Source organism: Osmia lignaria, chromosome 11 (genome assembly GCF_051020975.1).
Source record: "Osmia lignaria lignaria isolate PbOS001 chromosome 11, iyOsmLign1, whole genome shotgun sequence".
Taxonomy (NCBI): domain Eukaryota; kingdom Metazoa; phylum Arthropoda; class Insecta; order Hymenoptera; family Megachilidae; genus Osmia; species Osmia lignaria.
Genome location: NC_135042.1, coordinates 2,209,136 through 2,232,758, shown reverse-complemented (window position 1 = coordinate 2,232,758; position 23,623 = coordinate 2,209,136). Strand labels below are relative to the sequence as shown.

The following is a 23,623-nucleotide window of genomic DNA, read 5'->3' as shown; positions in this document are numbered from 1 at the left end:
ATCTAGTTTTAATTCACGTTTTATATTTTGTATATTTTGTTTTTATCATTTTGTGTATATATTCTTTTAGTCTAATTTGTTTGCTGGACCAGGCTTCTTCCCCACTTTCGACTGGGGTTTTTTACAGCCGGTACCCGTAGAGTAGAGTCAGTTAGGTTTTGAGTCATTAAAGTTATTTTCATTTTAACTATATATCATTTGTCTTATTTATTTACCGGTGACGCCAATTCCACCTCATGTCCTTCCTCATTTTATTGTAACTCCGAATAGTCGGAACAATGAGTCTGACTCGTGATGAGAATTTTGGGCCAAACCTGAATATCACGAATCAGGCTCATGGTCTAACTTCATGTCAAACGTGAATATCACGAGTCTGACTCGTAATCGACATTTCGAACTAAACATAAATATCACGAATCTGACTCGTGATCGACATTTCGAACCAAACATAAATATCGCGTGAATTAACTCTGTCTCCGCTGCTTCGGCTCCTTTCCCGACCATTCGGCCGCATCGCTTGGGCTCGGATTCTTCCGAGTTAAATGGTAGTGCAATGGGTTAAGGCAAGAAAAAAGTTTTTTTTACCACTTATTTTGCAATTGTTTTAAACAAATGCAATTTTATAATAGTAGGGAAATACTGAGAAATATGAAAAGAAATGAGAATATAGTCCTATTTGTCCCCTTAAGGGACCAATTTTCAAAAATACGGACACTTTAAAATTGGCCATACGAAAATTAACTAAAGTTAACACTGCGTCAAGGCACGCTGGCTCGACCGGTTGAGTCGCGAGGTGCTAGTAGCGGCCAAGCGGCTATACCTGTTATTGTTATACCAGAGTGTGAGATTGCTACAAGGTCTAATGTTGCTAATAGTTATTGAAAACTCACTTTTCATCAATTATACGTATTGTTGTACACATTCAAATTGTCATTGTTCAATGGAAACCATGAGAAAGTGGTGAGTGTTCTTCCATCAGGAGGGAATGGGATGTAATTGGATTAGGTTAAGGGATAAATTAAGAGATACTAATTTGGTTGTATTGACGAGTGTATAATTATATAAATTATTGAGTATATGATTACTTAATTCATAATAGCTACAACTTTTGATTTCTCGCTATAGAATAAACTTTAGAATAGAACCGTTTCTAGACTTCAACTAGACCCAAAAGTATCTTCGCCGCCATCCTTTTTATACCCAAAAATTGGAGTGAAAATCACATCATTCGCCCTGGATCGGGCAGGCCTTCCGGGTGTCTCGGTTTTCGCCGAGACGCTACTAGTCGTCCTCATCTTCTGAACCGTAGTCCTCTTCTGCGGGTGAGGTCGCTTCTCTTGCAACCACATGTCGCCTTCTCCTTCAGGGTGTGATGGACCCTCGCAAACATGGGATAGTTTTCCAAAGTGTGTTGCAGATAACTAACATAACCTAACCTAAAAGTAAAGTTAAAAAAATTTTGATGAACAACATTATAAAGTTATTTCCACTTTTTGGTGAATTATACTTTTAATAAACTGTTTCTGATGATTTTTTCGAATACAATTTCTATAATTGTTGAATTACCACCTATATACATTTTTGAGTTCTTATTTATTAGAATAATTTTAGATACATAATATTTATTTAGTTCTAATATATATATTATGAACTTTCTTTCCTTTTTTGTTGCAGGCTGGATGATGAAAAGCTGGATCTAATTAATGTAAGTAATTTATTATTGATGCAATCTTAAGTACAAATACTACTCTGTTCGGCGAAAGAATAACCTTCCTAGATGATGAGTTTTTATTCTTCAGGCGTATGTTAACTTGGTTTAGTTCTGCATTCTGTAATCTATAGCAAGGCGCATACGTTTTTATGACGATTATGATGCCTCCAGTATATGTCCAACGTGCAGGAAGCTTGATGCATTTCCCATGTCATAACCGGTATTCTATACGGTTCTCATTATTTGTTCATTCTTCTCCACAGTGTATATAACTACGAGGCACAGCTATTTTTAACTGTCAAAAATGAAATATTGTAACTTTACATTTCCTGACTTTTCGTTGTTAAGTGGCCGAGGGTTGTCCCAGATCGAAACTGACGCACCCCGCTAACATGCTCGGGAGGTCATTCTGAGCAAAAAATGTTATATACACCACAGATCGATTCGTCTTCGTTTTCGAGATTATGAAAGAAAAGTACGTAGTATGAATCACAGATACATAATTGTTGAAGACATAATTATTTATTCGTAACTATGTTTTACAGTTATTTACAGTACATAAAGTAATTTAAAGATATTGCTCAGAATGGTCACCTCTTGATCGTATGCGCGCAGCTAAGCGTGTTTCCATGGACTGCAGCCACTGCATCCGCTACACTCCTGAAGAGTTTGAAAGATTGCTATTAATGGCAAAAGCTGCATCTTCGATTTTTGCTATCAATTCGTTACGTGTATTAGGTTTTTGATTTAAATACACCTTCGACTTCATGGAACCCCATAAAAGAAAATCTAGAGAGGTTAGATCAGGAGACTGATGGGCCAGCCAACAGCTCCATATCTTCCAATCCGTTTACCACGAAAAGTCTCATTGAAAAATGTTGTTACGTTTCTGGTAATATGAGGAAGCGCACCGTCATGTTGTATCCACACGGGTCATCGTGTTTCTAGTGGTACATTCTCTACGTATTGGGGTAGCTAATTTTCTAAAAAATTTCTGTAGGTTGTACCAGTTAGATTACTCTCAAAGAAATGAGGTCCAGTGAGACGATTACCCAGTAATCCACACCACACATTTACAGAAAATCTGTGTTGATAGGATCGTACCGTTATGGCTCGAGGATTTTCATATGACTATATGTGAGAGTTTTTCGAATTGTTTATTCCATAGCGAGTAAAGGTGACTTCGTCTGTGAATAAAATGTTGAAAAGAATATTCAGATTTGATTGAAGCCATTCACAATATTCAACTCGACGTGCGTAATCACTAGGCAAAAGATGTTGCACTTTTTGTAGATGATAGGAATAAAGACCTTCTGAATTCAGTATTCTCCATACTTGAGTACGAGGTACACCGGCTGTCAATGAAACCCTACGCACGCTTGAAGTTGGATCTCTCTGTATCTCATTCAAGACTTGATCAGTACGTCTTCTTACATCAATACGACAGCGTTCAGTCCTCTGACGTGGAAAGGATCCAGTTCGTTTACAACAATCATAAACATTTGCAAACGTTGAGGGATGAGGAATCCTGCGATATGGATATCTGTTGGAGAAACCCCCATGTGAACGCAGCATAATGAAGATTGTCGCGAAAATACTTCGCCGGTACGCCGCACAGTGGGACAAAACGGCTTTCGGCGATCAAAATTCGATTTTCGTGAATTCGAAAATTGGAAAACTAATTACATACATCGATAGAGAATAAACTATAGTTTAACGTAGTGTAATCCGTTTTCTCATATTTGCTTTCGTTTTGCCGTGGTTTGCACTCAAAGTCAGTAGAAATTCGTCAAAACGAAACGCTGATAATATTATCCGTAACTTCAATGTACGATTCTAATGAATTTTACTCGGAAAGATACAATTCAAATGAATGATAAAGTTTACTAGGATAGTATAGATTCTATTCAGTGCATAAAGTAAGTTAAAATGTTAACAACTTTTTAAATAATAGGATCTGATTGAAACGAAGTACATTTAACTAAAATCTCAACTTTGAGCTTGATTTTTAAAAAATGCCACAACTTGCCACATGTTTAATTATTACTACAGGAAAGAGTGAACCTTCCTCTATCAGAATCTGAAAAAATCGGTTGCACTTTTTTGCACTTTCTCAAGAAAATGGCAATTGAATGAAATTACACCCATCTTGGCCGCTGCGCGCGAAGATGGAAAAGCAGTAACAGATACGGTTATTAACCAGTTAACTGCCTTATTAACTATTATTATTAGTCATTGCAGCGTGTATATTCGTCATCAAAAACTTTATTTTGGTTTAATAAAGGTGTTCAATATAACAACTATTTATAAATAATAGGATCTGATTGAAACGAAGCACCTACATTTAACTAAAATCTTAAATTTGAGCTTGATTTAAAAAAAATGCCCCAACTTGCCACATGTTTAATTATTATTGCAGGAAAGAGTGAACCTTCCTCTATCAGAATTTGAAAAAATCGGGTGCACTTTTTTGCATAATTGTCAAAACTGTTTTCTTGAATGATTTGGTATAGATCATAAGAAATATAAATAAATATATTATGATAACACATGTCTTGTCATTTTTTAATTATTATATCCATTTCTCTCAGAGTTATTAACAGTTTTAAGTCAAATTTTTGTTAAATAACATAAAATATGTCTAACAAGTGAAGGATATTCAACACGCTACAGTTTATACGTGAATATCTTGACACCCTGTAGTTCAATATGATTTATATTCATACAACTTAAGTATCATAACGTAGGCAAACACTTCCCAAAATTTCATTAAAATATTTCCAATAGAACCGAAGTTACAGAATTTTGATCGCCAAAAGCCGTTTTGTCCCACTGTGCGCCGTTGCCGATAGCGGCAGCACCTCTCGGGCCTTGTTTGTTAGCGCGGTCCCCTCTTTTCGCAGGAACCGGCACGCTTGACGCCATTACCGATTTCCTTCTTGTTCGGACGCTCAACAAGTGAACACGTGGTCCTTTATGTACACGCGATTTTCACGCTAAAAGTTTCAGTCCGCGCTATTTCTTAGTTATTAGTTGTCCGCGCAGTGTATTCGTAATTACTAGTAGTATAATATTCTCGTGAGTTCTCCAAACTGTTTGTAAACTATTGTAAATATTTTCTGAATGTTGTAAGGTTGTGTGCGACTCTTGTAAACATCTTGTTCTTTTCCTTCGTGTAATAAACTAATTTGTGACTCGTTACGCAGGTGTGTTGTAATCTGAACTCTCTGACCACGCAAAACGCAAACATTTTGGTCCTTCGAGCCGGATAACGACACGGCCCTGTTCGCGTAACGGCTTCGCAGTAACGCGCAACTGCTCGTTAACGCCGCCATTACGCTCAATGACCGCGCCCGATTCTAGTGAACTCAGAGACTCCTCGCAGAATTGTGCGCGGAAATAAAGATAGTGACTTTGCCTACTGTGAGTGAAATTTCGGTGCAAGTGATCACGCGAAGACTTTCAGACGCTCAATATGCCGAAATCGCGAGACCCTTCGCCCGCGTCGCAGGACAGCTCGGTGCGAATGGCTAAAGTGGAAGACATGATGCCGCCAACGACCTCTCGTCTCATCGTACCGGAAGTGGCCGTACAGACTGCGCAGACCGCTCGCCCGCCCTCGCCGGCTACGCCCTTGCTGGTGCCGCTAACGGGAGAGACCCCCCAGCCGACGCAGATCACTCGCACGCGCGCCCATGCGTCTGACATCCGACCTCCAAGTTTGTGCCCGGGTCCAGGAAGAGCGCCTGGACACACTTTTGGCGATCGTGGAGGACCTCCAGGCAATCATGACCAAGGACCCCGCTGAGACTGACTCCGATAAGCCTGACATCGTGCGCGTCACAATCAACGTGGTGTACACGTTGTTCCAGCAGCTCGAAAAAAGAGTGAAACCAGCAGCTCAGCCCTCTCAGACTCCACCAGCTCTTCAGACCGCGCAGCCCCCGACAAGACGATCGCGACTATCGGAGATAGCCCTTCCGAAGTTTGAAGGGGAATAGATGGCCAGAGTTCAAGGCCATCTTCTCGTCGGTCACCAGCGAGCGCTCAGACCTCTCAGACCTGAATAAATTCCACTACCTGAAGGGCGCAGTGTCGGGCAATGCTGCCAAGCTGATCAGCCACTTGCCAAGCATTTGCCCAGGCGTGGCAGTTGTTGAACAGCCGCTATGAAAATAAGGCTTAACATGCAGTCGCACATGGATCGTCTGTTCAACTTAAAGCTGATGAAGCAGCGGAAGGCAGCATCGTTAATCAAGAAATGCAGCAAGAGCTGAAGTCGTTTGGGCTGGAGGACCTCCGTAGCTGCTATATACTCAGTTCTCTCGTCCGGTTACTCGACCCGGACACGAGGGAGCATTGGGAGCCCTCCTTCGTCACGCAGAAGGAATTCCCGACGATCGAGCAGTTGACGACGTTCCTATTGGGCCGAGCGGGCACCTTGGAGCAGCTCGAAAGACTCAGTCAAGCGCGGCCATCGCAGCCCACTCAGGTGCCAACAATTCGATTAACGCAGCCAGCACAGCAGAGGTCAGCACCTCCTCGAGCGACCTCGCATGGAGCGACATCGACGGCTCCGGCCAGTGCAGCACCACTCAGGACCAAGACGGCAGCTGCATAACTGTGCGCCTTCTGTAATAAGGATCACTACGTATCCGCTTGCCCGATCTTCGGCCTCCTTAAGGTGGAAGAGCGGGTACAGGTGATCAAGGCGCACGGGCTCTGCATAAATTGTTTGGGCCACCATAATCTACGCAGTTGTCGGACCGCTCAGCGCTGCAAACTGTACAGTGAACAGCGTTACTCGATGCTGCACGGAAGTGACCTGTGCCAGGTGGTGGTCCCGGGCTTCCAACCACCAACAAAGTCCACGTCAACCTCGTCGCAGTCGGCAGCAACGCCCACGCAGACCACTCCAGCCCCTTCAGCCGCAAATTGAAGACGCGACGTAGTCGTCAACGCCCTCTCAGTCCACGCCTTCAAGGACCGCTCAGCCCACGCTCTAAGGACACGCAGACCACGGACAACGCCGTTCCACACACGTTTTAAAACTTTTCCCAAACTTAACCAATGGAGTTTATTGTGATATAGTACATCTAAATGACTGGTATTTAGTTCTTCAAGGAGATCAATAATTTGCCTCTGATTTCCGACTCCTTTCATACAAAATCGCCATTTTCCCGGATGTTTTGGGGTTTTTGATTTTTTACAGCTCGGGTTTTCAATCTAAAAATCTGCAAAGCTACTATAATATGTGTCACATGAATAGAAATATCACTGATTTTTTTCAGAATTTTTCATGCACAAATATAGGAGAAATTGACTAAAACGTGTGTTTTACATTTTTGCCTATTACTACCCTCCCATATGAGATACAGGGCTGAAACTTGGCACAGACCGTTTTTTCTTGATAAGCTATCGAATGAGCCATTTCAAGTCGAATTTGGTTTGGGGGCACTTTTGACCATCTTATCCGGCTATACCCTTTTGTGCGTAACTTGCATGTTTGGTTTCAAAATGTTTTCTCAAGTTATATTCTTTTAAAACTGCCACACTCGAGTTACAAATAAGACAAACTGCCTTATTATTGTATATTGCAAAAAGATATTTCCACCCCCATTCTTCATTAAATATACGACATTCTAAATCTACTTTTCGTTTTTTGGAAGCCATCCTTAGAGTGAAAAAGTTTCTTAATGTAGGAGGCCAGGACCGAATCGCGGGAATTCAACGGGAGTCAGCGTACTTTCACCAAAAGAATCATTTATTTACGTGTCTGGCGACGAGCGAGGACGAAGACTGACTGCGAATCATCACGATTTTATATTATATGGGATGATACGGCGATCCTCTTTTCTTTTGTTCTCGATAGATCCGTAGACGTCTCGCCAAAAATCGTTAGAAATCGTTGGAATAATCACGTGACACTGTCTATGCGTTTCCGTTCTCGAAAGATCCACAGACGTCTCGCAAAATAAAATCTTTGGAATAATCGAGTAATATTGTCTCGCAGAACCGTTGGAATATCTACACGCTTACATTAATATACAATATTTTTAAAAACAAAAATACAATAACAGTACAGATGAGTATAAAAGGTTTAATTCTTTATAACGGAATTTTCTTTTTTAAATATAGAAGTATCGAGAATTCATTCGATTAATTATTAGAAGTTAAATGCTAATATTGAAAAATTGTTCGCGGGCCACATAAATTCATTACACGAGCTGTATGTTGGCCATGTCTGACTTACAATTAGACATATGTGGTAGTGTATGCGTCAGTATGGAGCCATCACTTGGCACCTCTTTCTGCCGAAAATCAATTTTCTTCAAGGCGGCCGGAATATTGGTCTAACCTAATCTAACTTTTTTTTTACGTGAAGAGATCTTCATAAACGCCTACCACACCTTAGGGGAGGGGCGGTAGGCAGTGTGGGATTCTTACTTACTAAATCTCCACGGAGACCATCCTTCGGCGTTTGAGGTTGGTTCCAGAAACTTTGCATTATACCGGTACTTCTCCCACTATACGTCAAATCGCCCTTATTCGAAATTGTGTCAAAAGCCATCCCACTCACTCAGAACACCCACGACTCCGCCTAAGTCTCCTCCGACGAGCTACGATAACTAAGCACCGTGCACACCCACTGAGAGGGAACATGGGCTATCCTTAGTCGTCACTACCCCCAGCGTCTAGCCTCCCCGTTGGCCGAGGTGTGATAACCTCGTAACCAAGCTATAGAACTGGAACCAAAGGCGACTTCTTTCGTTCCCGAAGGAACTAGTGAGGTACAAAGAACACATGTGTTTGTTTCTAGTTAAACTGGATACTTTAGTTTTCATTTTAGAACTTTATGGTTAACATATGTTACTGACAATGAGATCTTCATTCTTCGAGCGCTTCTAATTGTCTAGGGGCCATTCCACGCAAAGTGATCACACTTTTTCCCGCATGGTCTTGGATTTTTGTTAAATTTTGTAGGCTTGTAGAACTCAATGTACGAACAAAAAATCGATGCTCCGTTCCTCGATATTGTTTAAACTTTCCGAGTTATAAGGACTGAAAGTTTAGGGTCACTTTTTTTTCAAAAAATCATAACTCGGAAAGTATTATAAATATCGACATGCGTAATCCGGCATTTTATAGGTAAAACTTCAAAGTTTAATAAAAAAATTACTACGTGTGTCAACGCAATCTTCAAAGTGTTGTAAATAATCTTTATAATTTTCAAACTTGAAAATAACCCCAAGGGGGAGCACGAATCGGTCTGAAATTTTTTCTGTAGAATCTTTAAAGAGTTTTCTAAATACCCTGAAAATTTCATGATGGTATTGGAAATGGGGTAAATAAATCAGTGTAACAGTTTATATCTTTCTAAAACGATTTTATTCTAAGGCTTGGAAGGACGTCTTCACTGCTTGAAAATACGACACGAAGTGGCGGAAAAGCCAGTAAGGGACAAAACGGAAAGTCCGTTACCCACTTATACATTCTAAGAAATCAGGACTGTATTCGGTCTGTTACCCAGACCCATAGGTAATAAACAGTCTCAGGCCTATGGGTCTGATGACATCTGGTCTATACAATATAAGTAGAAAGTAGGCAGTGTTTCTCAAATATAAAATTAATTTATTTTTGCTTCCTAGCTGACGCGTTATTGTGATTATCAATAATCCAACAGATGAAACACGCAGAATTGCCGGAGTTATAAAATTTTATTGCTGCGTATGACCTGCCGGCGGACCATCGCGCACCGTCCGGTCCCCATGCGCCACTGCACTTGTCGGCGTTACTTTTCGGTCTATCCGCTTACAAATACAAATTGGAGTAAATAATTGTTTGTAATACATACTTTTTTCTTAATCTGGAGAGGTGATTTTAAAGATTTTGATGTGATAGGAGATTCACTAACAGATTTGAGGGCACTATTTAACGACGATAACGAATATTCCTGATCTATTTCTTCTATATAACTATCTGTATTTGTTCCCGAATTTGACGAATTGTTGCTTATTACTTGTTCTACATTACTTGGACCAGGAACAGGCTCTTGAACTGTTGAAGAACAATCCGGCTCACTTACGTTTACGATAGGAAGATTTGAACGATTTAATCTAGATGTTCGAATTACTCGCATTCTACACATGCAGCACAAATTTTCTCTTAATATTATATTCTGATATTTTTCACGAAACGCGGTTGTAACTGATCGAGGATTTTTAATTACGTTTGAATGTCAAGGTAAACTAAATGGATTGGAACAATATCTTCGTGGCATTTTTGCTTTCCACCATTACACAATTACAGTTTTAAACTAAGAAAAACAAGAAACTGAAAAGTATACAGCACAGTTATACACAACACTGAACGTTTAACTGAAACCGCTCGTCTCCTTGCTTTCCCAAATAAAACTGAACGGTGTTCTGGAAAAGTGAACTGTCGAAGTCGTTTAGCCATACTTTTATTGCCTTTTAAGGGTTTGTAGACAAAAGTACCAAAAACGGGTCGACCTATTCCGTAGTTGTTAACCGATGGCTCGTTATTTGAAAAAATGTAGAGTAGCGGCGCATGCGAACCGGACGGCGCGCGATGGTCCGCCGGTAGGTCATACGCAGCAATAAAATTTTATAACTCCAGCAATTCTGTGTGTTCCATCATGAAATTTTCAAGGTATTTAGAAAACTCTTTAAAGATTCTACAGAAAAAATTTCAGACTGATTCGTGCTCCCCCTTGGGGTTATTTTCAAGTCTGAAAATTATAAAGATTATTTACAACACTTTGAAGATTGCGTTGACACATGTAGTAATTTTTTATTAAACTTTGAAGTTTTACCTATAAAGCGCCGAATCATGCATGTCGATATCTATAATACTTTCCGAGTTACGATTTTTTGAAAAAAAAGTGACCCTAAACTTTCAGCCCTTATAACTCGGAAAGTTTAAACAATATCGAGGAACGGAGCATCGATTTTTTGTTTGTACATTGGGTTCTACACGCCTACAAAATTTAACAAAAATCTAAGACCATGCCGGAAAAAGTGTGATCACTTTGCGTGGAATGGCCCCTAGGCGCATAGCGCATATAAGGGACCGTTATTTCCTTCTTCTTTTGTTTTCTACTCCTCATACTACTCGCAAGATGTCACTGTATTTAAATTTATATTTCAACAACTATCTTAAGGGGGTAGACACGGCACGTGACCTCTCCGATTCGGGACGTCGGTATTACAGCAATTTTTTCGTTGGGCCTGGTGGAGCCACTTGCGTGGTCTGTTACGAACTTGAAAGGTTTAATTCTCAGCAACACGATCTAGGAATGCAACAGCGCAGCGCCTCAAACATTTTTACAAACACATTCAAACGCTCATCTCGCCAGAGGCATCGCGACGATCCGCCTGAAGAACGAAAGCGAAACATTGGCGCGTGGTTAGAGTGAGATGTAGGATGATCATGCTATCCTTCTTTCAACCTAAATGATAGAATTGTCTCGCTCCGATAAATTCTGACTGACTGAACACGTGGATTTTATATAGCGCACCGTAGCTGTTGAAAAATATATGCCTACTCTGAAGAACCGAAGGAACGTGCAATCTGAGAAACTTTTTAGAAAAAGTTATTAACTTCTTTAAATAAATGTTTCTTAATTAATAAAAATATACAGGATACGTCATGCAATTTCTGACGGGTTATATCTTGAATTTGATAAGAGATAGGAAAAAGCTGTTTATGTAAAAGTTCAATGGTATGATAATGTCTATTTTTCTGTGATTTCATCTTCTCCGTGAATGCAACGATGCACTCAAAAATGCAAATCCACTTTTTATTTAAATGGAATTGCATCAATTTTTACTTGTGTCAACTCCTTGAAACATTCTGCATAAAAAAGTACTAAGTATGGTACTATTAGAACTAATAAATGGAGCGACCTCGCATATATTCAGCCGAGATGTCAAATCTCGAATTAGATGCGACGACCAGCCAAGCGTGAACGTAGAAAGGGACAGACAGTAGAGGAGAGAGAGAGCGGTCTAATGATCAAAGGAAAGAGCCGAAACGTATCGGTGTGACTAATACTAATTCAATTATAAAACTTTTTCTATTTCTGACTTTTTTTTACTGAAACTTTTACTAGCGCATTGGTGAAATTTTTCTGATTAAAATGATACCAAACACGATATAGTTTGAATGGGGCGAGGTTTGTTATGGGGCGCTGTGGAAAATCCAGACGGGCGGCAGTCAAATCTTAGCGAAAGGGGACAATGTCAACATTCAGAATGAGAGAAGGACAGCATGACTGTAGTGCGTCTCACTCAGCGTTCGGGCGATGTTGCCTTTTTCGCTTGCCTTCGCAGCACAGTTCGAGTGACGTAATCAAGCTAACGCTTGATTCTGACTAGGATTCCAAATCGGCAGCCTTTCTACTTCGCCGCCACCTTATAACTACTAGCTGAACTAAATTTGTCACGTGACTTGCTCTGTAGTATCCAGATAATGGCGGAACTCGTCTTTGGGAATGCTTTTACGGGAATCGGTTATTCGTCCTTATACGAGAAGATCTTGAGCTGAATAAGAACTCATTCGAAAGAGGAAGGTTCAATGCAGGGCGGTCAACTCACCGTTTGAGTCACAAAACTCTTTTAGTGGCCTAAAAATGCTTCCAATTTGCAACTGCATTTTGTCGATTTTTTCTTTTACTTTTGACACTGATATTATTAAATATGCACATAATCTCGTTAAACCATGAGTTGACCGCCCTGCATTGGACCTTCCTCTTTCGAATGAGCCCTTACCCAGCCCTATGTGTTCTCATATAAGGACAAATAACCGATTCCCGTAAACCCATTAATAGGCCCGTTTTTCCCGGTAATGTCACCTCGCTGCATTACCCGTGTCTACCCCCTTAAGGCGTGTGATGTCCGAGTGTAAGGGTGGTGGAATTTTGGTGTGTTAATGTAATTTCTTCATGCCGGCTAATACCTCGCGTTTTAGAAGGTGCTATCTATTACCGATGTTATTGTTCGGCTCGTCGGTGGCCCACGTTGCTGGCCATATTAGTCTGCCACGAGTAAAGTTAATGTCCACATGCTATTTCGTACATTAAATGGTTAAGTATATTTCTTACAACGCAATTAAAGTTTGTTGTTATTTCCGGCGTTATTCCCGGCTTTTCATACGCACAAAATCGCCCTGTTCTTTTCCTTAATCAAAAACTTTATCAGTAACAATGTTTTTCAGCCGCCTAGTCCATTCGACTTGGTTAATTAGTTTCATTCTGCGATCTGAAGCGTTTACAAATGTACAAGCATATCTGTGATTTTTTTATCCTCAAAATACTTGTTAGGTAGCGTAAAAATATAATTAAAAATAAAATAATTTAAAAAAAAAAATCCGACTTCGAAATGCACTAAAAAGTGTAAAATAATTTCTATTTCATTTATACCAGTATTCCACAGCTATTAATAAAATCTACTTAATCGTTAAATAGGATACTAAATACATTTCAACCTTTTCGGAGGCAGCGCAAAATTAAACCCTTTTCTTCTACTAGGAAGATCCTAATTCAGGCGTCGGCAACCTGTGACAAATGACACATTTGATATTTTCAAGTAAACAATATTCAACGGGAATCAATATACCCATTGCGGATTAACTACACTGCAGTTCACGAGACACCATACTTAACTCGCGCAGGTTACTAGGTCTAGAGACATTTTTAATAATGTGTGAGTGTTTCCCCTATACAGCTTGCTTCTTACTTGACAATCATATAATTTTTTTCTTTGAAAAATAATAGGAATTTCATTGTATCGTGTATCTTTACCATGTCATCATCGCTTATCAGTTATCGTACGTCATATATTTCTGTCCACTATTTATATGATTGGAAAGTAAGAAGCAAGCTGTAGAGGGGAACCACACACGTTATTAAAAATCTCCCTAGATCTTGTGAGCTGCGCGAATTAAGTATGGTCTCTCGTGAAATGCAGTATACATATACATCAGAAGTGCTATCAACTTCTGATACAATCATTACAATTACAAATGTTTTCTGCTGTATCTATAACGTTTTAAATTTGTTTTCTTACGACTTATTAATTACCAAGTTTGCCATACCGCAATCAAATCGTTATTGGCAGGATCGTATATTTGGGTATTTTTAATTTTGCACCGCCTCCGAAAAGGTTGAAATGTATTTAGTATCCTATTTAACGATTAAATAGATTTTATTAATAGCTGTGGAATACTGGTATAAATGAGATAGAAATTATTTTACACTTTTTAGTGCATTTCGAAGTCGGATTCTTTTTGTTAAAAATTATTTTATTTCACACTTTTTAGTGGAACGAGCAGTATTTGTAGGATGCCGTAAGGTGCTTTACCGTTCTTATTGTATAATTACAACAACAATAGTTATTAACAATAACAAATTCCACAAATTTTTACGAAATATACCTTTCATACGTATATTATTAAATTATAATAGCATAAACATGTTTATTATTTTTTAAAGTATTTTAACAGTGTTGATTGCACCTTCTTCTGCTTTTTCATATCTTCATATATGTGATGATAAACCCGCAGTATTTTATCCAAGTCTCTGTTAACTTGCATGCTTCGATTCATGTATGGATCGAAAAAAGCCTCGCAAACCTCGCATTAATTAAATTTTTGTTCGCATTAAATGCGACCTGATATCATTTTAAAATTCGCAGTAAACCGAATATCACCCTATGTGAACTAGCATTAATCCAGACTTACCTGTATACTGATTTTTCGTCGACGCGATATGTGTATAGAAACAGTAGAGTCAGGCGATTGCATACACCGCCAGAGTAGGCGGTAGAATACACGTAGGCATACGTAGAATTCAATGTAGTAGTAACAATAGTTTTTCACGAATATCTCGGAAACTAAAGCTTTCAGTTGATTATGCACAATAAAAAAGTTCTTCATCATCATGCCCCCGACAATATATTCAAGGGTCATTGAAACCAACCTATGTTGAGATCAGAAACTTTCTGTTTTTTGCAATAATAATCCTTGGCAATAAAAAAATGCAAAATATTTTTTTACGGGACCAATGGGGAGTTATACTTTACAAGATGCACAAAGTTTCGCTCCGATTGGTCCATCCGTCTCGGAGTAATCGGTGAACGTACTCCGAATGTACATAAAACAGTACGTTTTTTTTGCAATAAAAACCATTCGGAATGAAAAAATGCGAAATGTTTTTATAACGGGACCAATCGGAAGACATATCCTACAAAATGCAAAAGGATCCGTTCCAATTGGTCCATCCATCTCGGAGTAATCGGCGAACAAAGCCAGAAAAAAAAAAATATATATATATATATTGTGACCCTCTCGTGGGCTCACTCTATACAATCTTAGTTCCTTCCACACAAGTCGCGGGACAGTTCAAATTCGTTGGGCGCCAGCCACGTTTCGTGGCAATTTTAAGGTGTAGGAAAAGGGGGTAGAATTGGGGTCTTTACAGGGGATGGGACTCGTGGCACTTACGTCCTTACAAGGGTTAGGAAGGGTTCCCAGGAAGTTCGTATACGTTACGCGTAGGAGGATCACTGCAGATGGGAATAGTAGGGGTTGGATAAGGACTTCGCAAGACGTAGAAATCTTTGTAAAATCACAACGATACGCGGACGCGAATGTACGCGGGCGAAGGTTGCCGTTGCCGGAACTCTCACTTTACAATATTAATAATCCAGGGGACTCACCCTAAACCTCACTCTCACGCTCACTCCTCAAAACGCTCTTACAACTCGCTTAGTGTTTCGAAACTAATATCGCTCTCTCAATAGTCGCTTTGCTATAGCCTAGGGCTCAATGACGGTTCGCCGTCGCTGCTGCGACGACGAGACCGTCGCGGGATGGTTTTGGGGAGGGGATGGGACTAGGAATGGGGGCTTCTTCCGGCAACGGGAAAGATCGATTATCGATTGTCGATCTGCCGGTGATCGGAGTCGATGGGGCTGACGGACTTCCTGCGGCGGCGGGTGGGCTGAGGTCTTCGAGCTCCGTGGCAGATGGCTCCGGGTGGGCGTTTGCAGACTTCTGGGCAGCTTCGTCCAAGTTTCCGAAGTCCCGCGTTGCTCCTTTCCTTTGGAAGGATTGAAGGTCTGTCGCCGCACAGTGGTCTGTCTATTAGTAATCTAGCGGGACAAAAGTAAAAAAACATGACCCCTCCGAAATGAATAAATGTGTGTTATATCACAAACGATTGTGACAAAAACATTATAATAACATGGTATGTAACTTTATATGTATTTTATGAATGTAACAATGGTCAAAACAAATGCAAGCCAGTCGCTCAGTTACGGATTGTTAGAACTTATTAGTATCCGTTAAACGTTAAAGGAGCACGATTGAATCACAGTTTCGGTTGTTAGTATTTTAAATAATGGATTATAGACGTACAGGTAAGTAGTAAATCAATCCTCAGCCATGAGTATCTTAATTTGCAACTGTCAGAAATAAAATATTGGCAAAAAAATCATGGAAGTTTTCAATAGTTTTCTTTGAAAAGGCTCTGTACATCCAGGAACCTGGTGGAACCTGAAACTATTTGTGCTGTTTTATTCTATTTGCTTTATAGAACAAATTTTGACCAGTTACAGCTGCAAATATTTGCAACTCTGCATATCAATTTCTCACCTTTTAAAAAACCCCAAAATATGAATTTGGTTTTAAAACACCCTAAATGAGAAAGATGTGAAAGTTTTAAGTCTAATAAAATAATGTCGATGGTGATTTTAAAACAAATAATAAATATTTCGGCTTAATTAATGGTTTACGTACAACCTGTGACTTTTGTCCCGCTAGATTGTCGAAACAGACCACTGTGCGCCGGCCTCGTAGCTCCTTCTAGAGTTGTCCGCCTCTAGGTGTCCTTTCCGTTGCCTCCATCGGTCCGATACCGGCGGGCAGGGGGAAAGGGGTAAGGTGAGGGAAGGGTTAAGGGTTATCTTTAGGTGGGAACGTGAGGTGGGAGAAACGCAGCGATTGTAACGTGGGGGCACAGGTGTCACCACGTTACAATATATATATACTGATCGAATTGAGTTTCCTCCTCCTTTTCGAAGTCGGATAATGAGCGGAGTAGTAATGAAGAAATAGTTAGTTTTACAAGAAAGGTTACAGTTCATGCTCGGATAACGAGGATTGTTTGCAAATTTGTGTGGTTGGCGAGGGCTGAAAGAAACACGCTCCTTTTACAACGATAACACTGATTTTATTTACACTATTTATACCTTAAATTAGTAACGAATAAAAATATATAAATTAAGAGAGTACACTGGTAATGCCGGGTCGCGTGGTCTAAAATGGCGAACCAGATATTACACAAATGAGACGGAAACTAGCATACATGAATTATACAAGATAACAAGGAGAAGATGAGAAATAACTGCAGCGAATAAATTGCGCGATATGGTCTTAGCGTGGTCTGAGAATCCGTAACTGTGAGATACGTAAATCGCGAATACCGAGAAACACGTGTTAACGCGTCGAGCGATCGTACAGGAAGAAGGAAACCGGTAAATGGCGTTTAGCGTGCCGGATCCTGCAGTGGGTGGGGGCAATTAGAACTAAGCGTGCCTGCGAGATGCTGTCGCTATCGGCAACGACACACCGGCGAACTATTTTCGCCACCAACTTCGTTTCGCTACGAGAGAATAGGGAATTTCGCCAACAAGGATGCATATGAAAGTGGAGACCTTAAGGAAATGTTAGAAAAACTGGCTACAGAAGGAGAGGAGAAAGTGACCGATAACGTTGGTTCATTCAACAATCTCCAATGGAACGAGTTTACCAGCAAACAAAAATCATTTACATTCACCGGAAAAAGTGGGCTTCTGATAGAATAACCTTCGGATATTACACCAGGTGAAGTGCTTTCACTATTTTTGAATGAAAAAGTGATGTTTTCTTGTCACGGAAACGAATAGATATGCGGATCAAAAATTGCTTCAACATCCAAGCACCGAACACCCTCGAATAAAGAGATGGAAACCCTCTACTTCCGAAGAAATTAAAACATTTATTGGACTGTTGATTTGGATGGGTCTAGTACAGACGCCATTAACTACATGTTGGTCAACGGATCCTATTTACAATTTTCCGTTTCCGCCTAGCAGAATGGCTCGTAATCGATTTGAGTTATTATTAGCAAAGGGTATAGCAGGATAAGATGGTCAATAAAATAATTTTTAATAAAAAAAACATCCGACTTCGAAATGCACTAAAAAGTGTAAAATAATTTCGATTTCATTTATACCAATATTCCATAGCTATTAATAATATCTACTTAATCGTTAAATAGGGTACTAAATACATTTCAAAGTTTTCGGAGGCAGTGCAAAATTAAAAATACCCGAACAAACGATGCTGCCAATAACGATTTGATTGCGGTATGGCAAACTTGGTAATTAATAAGTCGTAAGAGAGGGGGGGGGGGTCCCCCTTTGATGGGGGGGGGGGGGGGGGGGGAGACCCCAAATATCAAACGGTATCCACATCAAACCAGTAGTTTCGGAGATATTAATTAAAAACTTTCGCAGAATACATAGAATTCTGCCTATACAGACATGACTAACACAACCATCCCCGCTGTAGAAATCGTGGTCGTCGAGTGTCAAGTAGCCGATCACACAGTAGGGGGTCTCGACCTGAGTATAAAAGGCAATTTTTTTCATCTCTTTTCATGTGAGCCTATAATAAAAATTTGAAATATGTCTTTCGTAAATTCAAATAAGTTGTGGGTATGCAGAAAATTTCGTCGAAATCTGCCAATGCACTTAGAAGTTACAAATAATTAAAATTTCTGAAAATCACAACTTTTCATTTTAAAATGTGACTAGTTATGTTTTTAGATGAAAAAGTCGCGATTTTCGAAAATTTTAATTACTTGGTAGTGCTAAATACATTGATCGATCTCGATGAAATTTTCATCCTACACATAACACACTTAAATTTAATAAAAAATTTAATAAAAAAAGTTAATAAAAAATTGCCTTCTACTATTTTCTTTCACGATTTCAACTAATTGCAATTTTTTAAAACGACAAAAGCACATATCTTAGTAAATGAATGTGTATAACTTCTCAAAAAACCTCAAGTCATTTGGTCCAATTTTAAATGAGGTAATCTGTTTCAAACGGTAACCGAACACTGTTTTATTACACTTAGTATACAACCTGTCGGAATACGTTTTTTTCGATTAAACGCAATCTGTCGCGATGTACTTTTACAATCCGACTCTGGTAAAAAAGTTGAAGATTATTCAGTTCGAAGAATAATATAATAATTATAAAATTATACACTGGGCATTAAACAATCTTCATTTGAACCCAATGAAGAATTTATTGGCAATATTGAAAAATTTAATGTACATAAGAAAACTTGTAAACAAAAAAATGAGCTTGGTGAAGCAAATAAGGCAACGTGAGATAAAGTCATAACGATATAAATATACGAATCAGTGCCAAGATGCATAAAAAGACGCGTGGAAATGTAATTGAATATTAAGTAATGCAAATTTTAATTACATTGCAAGTATTTGTGAATTTATGTTATATTAGATCCATTTAACATTGCCATGAGTTTTATACTTATATTATATCTCATTGCTTTACGTATGATAAAAAACGTTCATGTTCCTCGTTGACATCGTACCATCGCATTCAATGAATGAAAAACTTATTGCCGCAAAATTCATTATTTTCCACTTATCACTCAATGTAACGGAATTCTACTATAAGTTGGCCTATTATTGCGATCGTCCTCACAATATAAACAAACATAGCTACAACCCACAGACAGATCGCGTAGTCAGTTGAAACGAAAACCTGGCAACGTTACGTGTTCAATTGATTGCTACTGCTGTAATAATTAATTGAATCTTTTGAAAATTGCTGCAAAGGTAGTCGCTTTAACTACTATTATTTTATATTTTCTAAAATCCAAAACCGACCACGTCTGCTTGGAGCGACAAATAATTGTTTGTAATAAATAAAAAACAAACCACGTCTGCTTGGAGCGACAAATAATTGTTTGTAATAAATAAAAAAACAAACCACGTCTGCTTGGAACAACGAATAATTGTTTGTAAAATAAAAAGACAAACCGATCACGTCTGCTTGGAGCGACCAATTGTTTCTAAAATAAATAAAAAACAAACCAACCACGTTTGCTTGAAGCGATGGGTAGACCTATAAAACATGCATCCCGTATGAGGAAGTATCGTGCGAATGAATCAAACGACGCCACGCAATTACGTCTGTACAAAAATTGCAAAAGAAATACAGAGACACGATGTCATGAAACTATTAACGAACGCCATTTGAGATTATCTGCAATATGAAAATATATGCGTTCAAAATTATTGCGTGAAACGATAGAGGAGAAGAAACGTCGCCTAACCATAATTTATAATCGTTTAAAGAACGAATCTGTGGAAGAACGATCACATAGGCTTAGATTAATCAGTAGGCGCCTAGCAAACGAATCTGCTGAGGGACGATCACGTAGGCTGAGATTAATCCATAGACGTTTAGCGAACGAAACTGCTGAGGGACGATCACGTAGGCTGAGATTAATCCACAGGCGTTTAGCAAACGAATCTGCTGAAAAACGATCGCGTAGGCTGAGATTAATCCACAGACGTTTAGCAAACGAATCTGCTGAAAAATGATCGCGTAGGCTGAGATTAATCCACAGGCGTTTAGCAAACGAATCTGCTGAAAAACGATCGCGTAGGCTGAGATTAATCCACAGACATTTAGCAAACGAATCTGCTGAAAAACGATCGCGTAGGCTGAGATTAATCCACAGACGTTTATCCAATCAATGTATTGAAGAACGTTCACATCGTCTAATGCTCATTAAAAATCGTAATCGGGAAGTATTATTAAGGGAAAATACCGAAGCAAAAAATACACGTTTAAGAAATATGCGCGAACTAGCTAAAAACCGACGGAAAGAACGTTTCCTCCAGGAAGACTACTTTGAATCGGCTATTAATATTTTTGCTGATGTACCGTGTGCAGTGTGTTGCAAGACTTTATATCCGCAGCAACGTTACACTTTACACACGCAGCCTTTGTCTGGTCTAATTCCTGCAAATCTAATGGAATCAGAGAAGATAACAACATGTTCTCGTTGCCTAAATCATCTTAAAAAACACAAAGTTCCATCACAGGCATTTTGGAATAAAATGGAACTAATGTCTATACCTCAGGAAATAGCAGATTTATCGGAAATCGAGAAACAAATGTTGTGCAGAATAGTGCCGTTTCTTAAAATCATGAAAATTCAAAATCGCTTCAGTCAGGATTGGTGCAAAGGTCAGGTAGTCTTATTTGCCCGCGATGTGTTCGAAGTAGCCGAGCAACTTCCAGTCCAATTACAGTAAAACCTGGATAAATGCAACGAAAGAATGCTTGGATAAATGCAACATCGCTATCCCCTCCACTTGGGGGGATCCCCCTAGGCGAACCGAGCCGCTCGACGAGGAAACCGTGTAATATGATCCGACAGTAATATCGGTGTGACTAATACTAATTGAGCGATAAAACTTTTTTATTTTTAACTTTTTCTTAATGAAACTTTTACTAATGCATTTGTGAGATTTTTCTTATTAAAATGACACCAAACACGATATAGTTTGAATTATATTTATAAGCAATAGTAATAGAATAAACAACATAGAATTGACACCACGACTGAATATAAATGATGTCGGCTGAATACAAAAGATGTGGACGGACACAGAATCGGCATGTCGGCTGAATACAAAACATGTGTACGGACACAGAATCGGCATGTCGGCTGAATACAAAACATGTATACGGACACAGAATCGGTATGTCGGCTGAATACAAAACATGTGTACGGACGCAGAATCGACACCTCGCTTGGATAAATGCAACATTAAATGCCCAGAATCGACACTTTGCCTGGATAAATGAAACCTTTGAAACCAGAGCCGACACCGCGACTGGTTTTGATTTCGATCTCTGTTGCTTTTCGCCAACCTTTAACATCAATTTTAGCAAGTAATTATAATTGAAACCATATCGTGTTTGGTACCATTTGAATCAGAAAAATTTCACCAATGCGTTAGTAAAAGTTTTAATAAAAAAAAGTCAAAAATAAAAAAGTTTTATAGTTGAATTAGTATTAGTCACACCGATACGTTTCGGCTCTTTCCTTTCATCATCGGACCTCTCTCTTTCCGCCACTGTCTGTCCCTTTCTACGTTCACGCTTGGCTGGTCGTCGCGTGTAACCCGAGATTCGACACCTCGCTTGGGTCCCAATCTTGGTTGCATTTATCCAGGTTTTACTGTAAACCAAACCGGTATAATGATTGTAATGGAAAGTTACGAAAATTTGGAGCGACAGCGACAATTCAAAATTGATGTCGGAAACCTTCGGGTAGCCTTACAATGGCTATTACAAAATAATGCTTTGTACAAAGACGTACAACCATGTTTTTCAAACATTACCAGTAATATTTAGAGTAACAGAGGAAATTGAAGTTGCACAAAGAAATACTGAACCAAACAGTAGATTTGTGGACGTTGGTCAGAATGTAGCTATTTTACGAGGCACGTTTCATCAAGCTAGCGATGGCTTCGGTATCGAATCTCGTGGTAAACATAGCTGCAGTTGCATGTGTTGCGTTTCATTTCTTTGATCCTAGTACGTGGTGTACTAGTGATGTCGATTATGTGGTTATAGTAGGAGATAAATATTATCGTGATTGCATTGAAGCGCGAAGTATTCCTAACCCCAACGAAATCAATGTAGACTATTTAGCCGCAACTGAATTATTGCCACATGTAACATTTAATAATAGGCGAGTCAATATTAACGTTGACTATGAAATGTCGGTAAATGGCCACATTGATATTGATAACGGTGATGATGGATATCCAAATTTAAAAAATAGTTTGATTACATTTTTTCAACGGTATATGTACGGAATTCTTACCGCGAATCTTACATCAATAGCCGTATCATGTAGCAACCAATCGGAGACCACCTGCTATTGGTTGTTTGATTCCTATGCAAGAGGTCCAAAAGGATATAAAGAACCGTTACGGGGCGCCTCATGCTGTATGAAATTTACTACTATTGATGCTTTACACGCCACCTTGCGTCGTAATTTGTATGCGAAAGATGGCAACAGTAATGTATTAAATATCTACTCATTAACACCTGTAACAATTGCATCTGAGAGAAATAGATCTTCACTGGTAGAAAGAACGCAACATCTATCAGTTGTGACCCCACGAAATGAATCCGACGAAACACGAATTATTTTCGAAACAAGCATGTTACGTTCGATTGACGAAGGTGTTCCCAACATCGATAATATCGTCTCTGTCAGTAATAATAATAATAATAATAATAACGCAGAAAATGACCCGATACAACTGGCAAATATACATAGAAAAACAGCGCCTCCTTTGAACCTAGAGAGGGAGAGAAGAATTGAAGAACTGTGTTGGTACTTCCTGTTTCCAGATGGAAAAAATGGATTCTGAGAGCATCGGGACATCCCAATAACACCATTAGATTACTTTCAAGCACGTATTCTGAGCAATGACAAACGGTTCCAACGAACAGATTATCTGTTCTTCGCATTATCTGTGGTTGAATATTACCGCGCAAAAGCTAGCATCTCAGTGTCATGTAGAATGCGCCAAGGTGAATATACTCCAGAGGGATTAGTAGACAACATACATCTCACAATGAGAAACATAAGAGGATCGGCATCATACTGGAAACGATGCTGTTCGGAATTAATTGCCATGGTCCGAAGTCTTGGACCGCCCACATGGTTTGCTACGTTCTCTTGTAATGATCTAAACTGGCCAGATATGTT

General features: G+C 39.3%; 1 protein-coding gene across 3 annotated transcripts in view; it reads left to right on the top strand.

Annotated features, from left to right (window-relative positions):
• The window catches only part of Invadolysin (leishmanolysin-like peptidase, invadolysin), a 1,079,802-nt gene that overhangs the window by 680,363 nt on the left and 375,816 nt on the right, over positions 1-23,623 (top strand). For all 3 annotated transcript variants that reach the window (XM_076690814.1, XM_076690812.1, XM_076690813.1), the window contains exon 4: positions 1,675-1,705. In XM_076690814.1, coding sequence (XP_076546929.1) covers positions 1,675-1,705 — 31 coding nt within the window. The remainder of the gene's footprint in view (positions 1-1,674; positions 1,706-23,623) is intronic.